This window comes from Garra rufa, chromosome 16 (genome assembly GCF_049309525.1).
Source record: "Garra rufa chromosome 16, GarRuf1.0, whole genome shotgun sequence".
Classification (NCBI taxonomy): Eukaryota; Metazoa; Chordata; class Actinopteri; order Cypriniformes; family Cyprinidae; genus Garra; species Garra rufa.
This window is the reverse complement of record NC_133376.1, coordinates 42,159,954-42,169,471: the sequence shown is the minus strand read 5'-3', so window position 1 is coordinate 42,169,471 and position 9,518 is coordinate 42,159,954. Positions and strand designations below refer to the sequence as shown.

Below are 9,518 nucleotides of genomic sequence, written 5' to 3'. Positions count from 1 at the left end.
CATTATTTATTTATTTATTTATTTAAATTTAATTTAGTATCTATCCATATTCCAGCAAGAATTTCTTAAATTAAATTAAACCAAATGTGACCCTGGACCACAAAACCAGCCATAAGGGTCAGTTTATTGAAAATGAGATCTTTACATCAACTGAAAGCTGAATTAAAAAGCTTTCCATTGATGTATGGTTTGTTAGGATAAGACAACTACTTAAAATTCTGAAATCTGAGGGTGCAAAAAAATCTAAATATTGAGAAAATCACCTTTCAAGTTGTCCAAATGAAGTTAGAAATGCATATTATTAATCATAAATGAGGATTTGATATATTTATGGTAGGAAATTTATAAAATATCCTCATGGAACATAATCCTAATATCCAAATGACTTTTAGCATAAAATAAAAATCATTTTGGCCCATGTATTTTTGGCTATTGTTACAAATATATCCGTGCTACTTAAGACTTATTTTATGATCCAGTGTCACAAATGTAATTTTGGAGTTTTAGCAATAATAGATAAAAAAAAAAAAACTGATATTGTTTTATCATCAAATTTTCTCACCATAAAATAGCCACATGAAGCTGGCATTGCCATATTCCAGAATCAGACTTTTAAAATTAAGCTACGTCTTAGGTTGAGGCAGTGAGACATGTTTTAGACATTTTTTCTCTTATTTCAAATAATTTTAAGTCATCTTGCGGCCCCTGTGGAAGATTGCTGAAGCCTTCTGGTTGAGAACCACTGTTTTAAATCAAATCAAATCAAAATTTATTATACCAAAGTGCTGGTCAATTACATAACATAGTAAAGTACACAGATATAGATAATAACAATACAGCAACGCAGATAAAATGCACTAAAATAACAAAAAAAAAAAGAATAAATAAAATACAAAGATCGAGATAATAAAAATATAGCAAAGCAAATAAGTAGAATAAGAAAAATGCATCTAATTCGAACCAAAGGCCTCATCAAACAGATAACTCTTAAGACGGATTTTGGTAAAGACATTGGTAAAGAATTCCACAACTTTGGAGCAGCCACTGAGAAAGCAATTTCAAGGAGCAGCTGGTCTTAAGACCTTAGAGATCTCTGAGGACAATCAAATTCATGAGTTCAGAAATATATTCTGGTGCCAGTCCATGTAGGGCCTTGAAAGTATACAGAAGTACCTTATATTTTTAAATGAGTATCTGCTTGACAATCTCTGTGAAATAATTAGTAAAATTCCGCTAATCATCTTCTCTCTCTGACGTAACGGGAAGGTCAGCCTGCAGAGCTGCTCTGAGATTTGCCCAGAAGAGTTTCTGCTTGGCTCCCTCTGGTGGCCACTCTAGGTAGGTGCGTCTGGACATCATAGACTTGAGCTGGTAGTACTTGGAGGGAATGAGATACGACGGCAGAGGTTCCAGCAGAATGAGAATGATGCTATCCATCCCTCGCGTCACCCGCTGGTGATTGGCGAAGTAGAGTTCGTAGTGGCACCATTCGCTCTGGACGAAATGAGAGGAGAGCACAAAGACACATGTCCGGCTTTGCTCGATGCATCGGAGGATGTTCTGGACGATCGTCTTTCCCGGGATGAAGTCCCGCTCGTGGTGGCACACTCGCAAGCAGTAGTCGCCTTCGAGCTTGGGAATAAATTGTGATTTGACCCAGTCTGCGTTCTTTTGGCTGTACGATACGAATGCGTGAAAGCGCAACCCTTCCAAGTCTTCTGATCTCCTTTGGGAGCTTATTGCGTTGTGCTTGGCTCGCGTCCATTTCCAGATCATCTTGAGGTACCATGGCACGTCCAGACGATTGCAAATAAGGCTAACGACGACTATTAAAGTAATTGTCGGGATCAGAATAGTAATAGCCAGGATCCAAGCATTGCAGGAGATCTCAGGAAGGTAGAAGTCTTCCAGTAAGGTGTTGCTCCAGGATTCTGGGTAACTGCATCGGTATCCTGCCGGCCAATGGCCGAGAGTCAAACCAGGAGTTTCTCCTCTCGGACGTGTTGCTTTGTCATTGATAAGAGTGGCGAATTTATGCAAAGCACACGTGCAGATGAAGGGATTGCGACTCAAGTCCAGATCTTTTAGATGCGGACAAGTCTCAAGGGCTCCTGGCAAAGGCGAATGAAGAGAGTTGGATCTTACTGAGAGCTTCTGCAGGTTTGGAAATGCTTGACAGGTGGGAAGATCTAGCAAACGGTTGTCTGTAAGGTCAAGGACCTTCAAGTCATCCAAAACCTGAACATCCTCAGGAACTGTGGTCACTCGGTTATTCCGAAGGTTTAGGATTCTTAGTGAATCTGGCAAACACTTGAAGACGCTCTGGTCGAACCCGTTCGAAGACAAATCCAGCTGGACAACTGTAGGAGGCCAAACGCACTTGCCTTGCTCCTCAGAATAGGAAAGTTTGTTCTGACTGAGGTCGATGTGTTGAAGTGAATCCATGTGATGGATTCTTGAGGTCAATGGTCCCAGATGTTTTAAGTTGTTGCCTCTCAGAACCAGCTTGACCAGGTTGATCAGCGTACTACATTCAGTATCCGGATCAATCGAGAAGACGTTTTCCGTAAGGGCGCAATCGGACAAGTCCAACACCTCGATTTTGCTAACATCCCAAGGACAAGTCATGAAGATGATGGGTGTTTGGGTTAAACTGACGTTTCTTGCTGGCATGTTTATCAAGAAGTCGTAGAGCTCTTTTTGATCGAAGATGAAATCGGTTACAGATGCTCGTGTTGTAGAAAAGGAATCCAACACTCGGCTCATGGACAACGGCATGCCGTCTTCCATTTTTGTCAGCGTGAGGTCTGAGAATGAAAGCTGTTGAATCGACGACTGCAGTATTGTGTTTAGACAGTTTGTTAGAGCATGCCAAGTTGTTTCCACTTTGGAGATTTCCAAGCTAACGGTGCGTAGGATTCCTCGACGGTGTATCTGCTGGACGACCTTCATCCCGCTGTCCACCATTGTGAATTCGACCTCTTTAAATGCTGCAAAAACATCAACTGCGATTGCAATATCAAGGTCAGTCTTGGACAAGGCAATGATGGCCTTCTCTGCATGTACACTTGTAAGGCTGTTCTCGGCATACACCTGTAACCCGTGTGCATTAATGAAGAGCGTTTTTAGGGTTAGATTGGAGATGTAAGTAAAGTCTTGGTTGCTGATCGATTTGGCACTCAGGCCTAACCACTGCAGGCATTTTAAGGTGGAAAACTCTCTTCCTAGTGCCATGATGGAAAACAAGTTGGACGACAAGTCTAAAAACTGCAGACGTCCCGTCTTAAGCAGGTACAGTTGGTCTGAGAGGTCCTGGAGTCTGTTGTGCGACAGGTCCAAGATCTCCAAAGCTGGAGTAGAGTTAAATGTATCTGTGTCTATTTTCTCCAGTATATTCCAGGACAGATTGAGGAAGTGGAGTTGTGGTGTTGTGACAAAGTCTTTGGCGCTCAGCGTCTGGATGCTATTTAGCGACAGATCCAAGTCCTCCGTAGACGGTTTGAGCCCAGTGGGAACTGAGGACAAGTTCTGGTTTGAGTAGTTCACTATGATCCGCTTAATGGCCAGAATTAGAGACGGGTGGAAACACGTGACATAAAGAGACACCAGCCACCAGCCCCATGGCTTCATCTTTCTAAAGGAGGAAAAAAACATTTGATTTCATTTCCTGTTTTAAGTCAGCTGCATTTTTGACTTGTCAAACTTCCACTTGCACTAAAGTCTCTAGCATTGGTTTGCATTGTGATTGAATAGTAGTATTTCAAATTGGATATATAAAATAAAATGAAATAATTAAATAAATGCAAATTAAGACATTTGAGAAACAGTGCTTTTGGATTACTTTTACCGTTAAGCATAAGACATTACAAAGTGAAAGTTATCAAATGTTATAATATGGTAAAATTGTCATTTTGGCATTTTTACTATATATCGGTTGCATTGTATTTAAAACTCCTAATTAATCAGCATGTTTAATCTTCTTTTTAACTGTTTTGCAGTTATCTATATTGTTTTTAACTGATCAAACTGATTTTTGTTCAGCATACTCTTTAACCAAACGCTCCTAGGTGTCAGATTGTACAGGCAGACAAAATGACAGAGATAGATAAATAGATAGATAGATAGATAGATAGATAGATAGATAGATAGATAGATAGATAGATAGATAGATAGATAGATAGATAGATATAGATAGATAGATAGATATAGATAGATAGATAGATAGATAGATAGATAGATAGATAGATAGATAGATTAGATTAGATAGATAGATAGATTATATAGATAACATTATTTGTCTTACCCGTCCGCTGTGGATGTTGGCTTAGATGTGGTTGTTCACTTATAAAACTGAAAATCATATTTAAATGATGCTGCTGAACTTCTGCTTTTTTCCAGTGTTTCACTTCTCCTAACTTCAGACATTTACTGGTAGTCACCAAGTTATTAACTCTTACAAATGGAGCTTCATATAGAAGTAATACTTTCACTTTGTAGGCAATATTCTTAAAGTTTCTCCAAATTTTAATTAATATGCTGTTTATTTTGTTTTGAAGTTTTGTCTTACATGGCTAACGCCTCTGGTTTGTTTGTTTTTATTTACTAATATGCCAAAATGGGACGTTTAACATATAAATAGTTGCTTAATAATTGCACTATGTTTGACTGGTTTTGGCATTATATACCACATTTGAACAGCAGAGGATCTAGTTGCTCTTTCTGCTGCCTTAAGCCATTACCTACACTAAATGAACCTTGGTTTCATTATAGTGAATGTAGAAACCATGGTTTTTTTGGTGAAGTGCAAGGATGTAGGTTCTAGTTTCTGGATATTGGTAGGGATATGTCATAGGATCCATACTAAATTCCACGCCCTTGAAAATCATAACAAGCTGTCAGACTTTGGAAACTTTAATTCTTTTTTAATTCTCCCCTTTAACATAAAGAGGCCAAACAACCGATTAATGAGTGCCATCCAAATTTGGCCAAAAGCATAATTGGACATGGACATAATTATATTATAAGTCAGACATTGAAGTAAGTTCTGTTTTCTTCTAAAATTATGTCATTCACTTGTTTTAGCAATGTACCCACAAAGATTTTGGTCAGATTTTTAAATGTTGTTTTGTAAAGATGTTTACTTTGGATTGTTTGAGTACTTGAAAGATAATATATAGGAAAATATAAGTTCATTTATTTTTGTTTCCTACTAGATTACACAAGCAAAAGCTGACTGGCTCTAAACCTCTCTTTTCTGTATTTTGTACAGACAAGTAGGTGGAAACTAGGTGGATTCTGTTAATCGTAAATCAGTGAAAATTGCATCTCTTTATTCATCAAATGTGTCCTCTTAAGGTGAAAAAACTGCCTTAATGATTTAGTTATTTGTACTGTTTAATATAATCATTTGATTCAGATCGATTGGAACTTCAGAGGAAGTTCACGAATCATTTGATTGAGACCGGAGCTTCGCCTATCGCAAATCATTTGATTCAGATCGATTGGAACTTCGGAGGAGGTTCACGAATCATTTGTTTGAGACAGGAGCTTCGCCTATCGCGAATCATTTGATTCAGATCGATTGGAACTTTGGAGTGGGTTCGCGACTCATTTGATTCAGATCGATTGGAACTTCCGAGGAGGTTCACAAATCATTTGATTGAGACCGGAGCTTCGCCTATCGCGAATCATTTGATTCAGATCGATTGGAACTTCGGAGGAGGTTCACGAATCATTTGATTGAGACCGGAGCTTCGCCTATCGCGAATCATTTGTTTCAGATCGATTGGAACTTCAGAGGAGGTTCACGAATCATTTGATTGAGACCGGAGCTTTGCCTATCATGAATCATTTGATTCAGATCGATTGGAATTCGGAGGAGGTTCACGAATCATTTGATTGAGACAGGAGCTTCGCCTATCGCGAATCATTTGATTCAGATCGATTGGAACTTTGGAGTGGGTTCGCGACTCATTTGATTCAGATCGATTGGAACTTCCGAGGAGGTTCACAAATCATTTGATTGAGACCGGAGCTTCGCCTATCGCGAATCATTTGTTTCAGATCGATTGGAACTTCGGAGGAGGTTCACGAATCATTTGATTGAGACAGGAGCTTCGCCTATCGCGAATCATTTGTTTCAGATCGATTGGAACTTCAGAGGAGGTTCACGAATCATTTGATTGAGACAGGAGCTTCGTCTATCGCGAATCATTTGTTTCAGATCGATTGGAACTTCGGAGGAGGTTCACGAATCATTTGATTGAGACAGGAGCTTCGCCTATCGCGAATCATTTGTTTCAGATCGATTGGAACTTCGGAGGAGGTTCACGAATCATTTGATTGAGACAGGAGCTTCGCCTATCGCGAATCATTTGTTTCAGATCGATTGGAACTTCGGAGGAGGTTCACGAATCATTTGATTGAGACAGGAGCTTCGCCTATCGCGAATCATTTGTTTCAGATCGATTGGAACTTCGGAGGAGGTTCACGAATCATTTGATTGAGACAGGAGCTTCGCCTATCGCGAATCATTTGTTTCAGATCGATTGGAACTTCGGAGGAGGTTCACGAATCATTTGATTGAGACCGGAGCTTCGCCTATCGCGAATCATTTGTTTCAGATCGATTGGAACTTCAGAGGAGGTTCACGAATCATTTGATTGAGACCGGAGCTTCGCCTATCGCGAATCATTTGTTTCAGATCGATTGGAACTTCAGAGGAGGTTCACGAATCATTTGATTGAGACAGGAGCTTCGCCTATCGCGAATCATTTGTTTCAGATCGATTGGAACTTCGGAGGAGGTTCACGAATCATTTGATTGAGACCGGAGCTTCGCCTATCGCGAATCATTTGTTTCAGATCGATTGGAACTTCAGAGGAGGTTCACGAATCATTTGATTGAGACCGGAGCTTCGTCTATCGCAAATCATTTGATTCAGATCGATTGGAACTTCGGAGGAGGTTCACGAATCATTTGATTGAGACCGGAGCTTCGCCTATCGCGAATCATTTGATTCAGATCGATTGGAACTTCGGAGGAGGTTCACGAATCATTTGATTGAGACAGGAGCTTCGCCTATCATGAATCATTTGTTTCAGATCGATTGGAACTTCAGAGGAGGTTCACGAATCATTTGATTGAGACCGGAGCTTCGCCTATCGCGAATCATTTGTTTCAGATCGATTGGAACTTCAGAGGAGGTTCACGAATCATTTGATTGAGACCGGAGCTTCGCCTATCGCGAATCATTTGTTTCAGATCGATTGGAACTTCAGAGGAGGTTCACGAATCATTTGATTGAGACCGGAGCTTCGTCTATCGCAAATCATTTGATTCAGATCGATTGGAACTTCGGAGGAGGTTCACGAATCATTTGATTGAGACCGGAGCTTCGCCTATCGCGAATCATTTGATTCAGATCGATTGGAACTTCGGAGGAGGTTCACGAATCATTTGATTGAGACCGGAGCTTCGTCTATCGCAAATCATTTGATTCAGATCGATTGGAACTTCGGAGGAGGTTCACGAATCATTTGATTGAGACCGGAGCTTCACCTATCGCGAATCATTTGATTCAGATCGATTGGAACTTTGGAGCGGGTTCGCGACTCATTTGATTCAGATCTTTGCATATCGCGAATCATTTGATTCAGGTTGATCGGAACTTAATGGCTCTTTGATCTGTTTGAGGAGTGTGAAGAGTGTCCCAGTAAAAATAGCAAATGGGAGAAGCAGATGAACACAAAACCAGTATCCATGTTTTTGGTTTTATTTGTATTAAAACCATTTATTTTCGTAAGGGTAGTTACCCAAATGCTGGCAGACAACAGATAACATGCTTAGCAGTAGCACTTCATTTTATATCTTTCATAAGAGATATCCATCTTTGAACAAACTTTAGCATACATCTGTATTTTTCAGGAGGACTGATAACGTTGCTGTGGAACCATAATATGAAGCACTTTATTCACCTCAGAAGCAGCTAATGTTGTTACCATTTGGACCGAAGGCTGCTATTAAACATGTGTGGCTAAGCAACCATAATATTTTATTTGAACTTTATAGGTCTTTATCAAAGAATCTCAAGTGCCTTAAAGCACCAGACGACGAAGTTCTCCTGACAGGAAGGATGAAGGTAATTATGGCTAGTTTTGGACAAATTCAAGCAGCATTTCCATAAGAAAATATGCCTATATGACATAAATTGCACTATATCAAGTCTGATATTGCAATATATGTTACCTATGAGGCCATATATACAGTACAGACCAAAAGTTTGGACACATCTTCTCATTCAGGTGTGTCCAAACTTTTGGTCTGTACTGTAGATATGAATTCAACTGAAAAAACTTGTGAAAAAATATCTTTCAGGTGGTCAAATAGCAAATAGCAAATAGTGGAGCTCTGCTGCCACCTACTGGTAAAAGTTATTTGTAGTTGTTTTTTTTTTACTTTTAAAACTGGATTTTCCAAAAGATGGGCAAAAATCTTACACTAAACCATGTGAAATTATCCATGTTATCCCATGAATTAAAGTTAGAAATGTGGGTCTTTTATAAAGTGAATTTTACATAAAAAGGCAGTTTTTGTATAAAAACCCATTTAAAAAAAATATTTATTTATTAATTTATATATATTTAAAAAATATCACTAACCCACTGAAAACTGCACAAATGTAGAGTAAAAACTTTAATAAACAGAAAAATATACAGTACAGACCAAAAGTTTGGACACACCTTCTCATTAATTTGAATGAGAAGCTGTATTATCTTAATTATGAACACAGGTTTGTAGTGCAAACAGTTTTACCATTTACCGGACGTTGTTATTCTTCTCATTATTTCCCTATAGCGGATAATGAACAGGAAATCTCGCCCATAGGATTACTTCTGTGTTGATAAGATGGCTAAGAAAACTCTGTATATCTTTTTTTGTTGTTGTTTGTTTTAAATGTATAGTGATAGTAAACCACATTTTACTTGGTATTAGCGTCTGTCAAACCCAGCTTTTAAACTTCGGTAAAGCGGTGTTTCATACTTGTGAGCAACTTGTTTTATAATTTGAAAGAGGTTTGGTAGTGGGTTAACCTGGCATCACAGTGTCAAGGTACAGAGTACAACAGTGTTTTGATTAGGAGATCTAAACTATGTACTAAAAAGGTCATTACAAACTTTGATTTTAAAATCTAGCGAAAAGACAAAAGGCTCTTTTGAGGTGTGCCTTGCTTTGCTTGAAATTTTGATGAGCAGGTGACTGCCAAGAGGGGAGGAATAAAATAAGTGCAGTCAAGATGGACAGCTCTTAACACTGTCTAAGCATTTCGGAATGTTCAGAAATAATTTACACACATAAAAACAATTACAAAATCAAACATTTTAGAAGAAAATACAACAAAGTTGTTTAAACCAATAAGCTTTAGGCTTTTTCTTCACCAAGCTGTTTTCCATCGTACCTTTACCTATCACAGTTGGCGATAAAACAAATAAAACAACAATAATAGTACAAAATACAAT

General features: G+C 38.7%; 1 protein-coding gene across 1 annotated transcript; it reads right to left on the bottom strand.

Moving 5' to 3' along the window:
* Window positions 1-831: 831 nt before the first annotated feature.
* On the bottom strand, window positions 832-3,630 carry tlr1 (toll-like receptor 1). The gene has a single exon (XM_073820714.1). It carries the CDS (start codon window positions 3,628-3,630, stop codon window positions 1,234-1,236), a length of 2,397 nt encoding a protein of 798 aa, XP_073676815.1. The 3' UTR covers window positions 832-1,233.
* Window positions 3,631-9,518: the final 5,888 nt, after the last annotated feature.

Excerpts from the sequence above, each read along its gene's own strand:
- tlr1 (XM_073820714.1), bottom strand. The coding sequence starts at position 3,630 with ATGAAGCCATGGGGCTGGTGGCTGGTGTCTCTTTATGTCACGTGTTTC.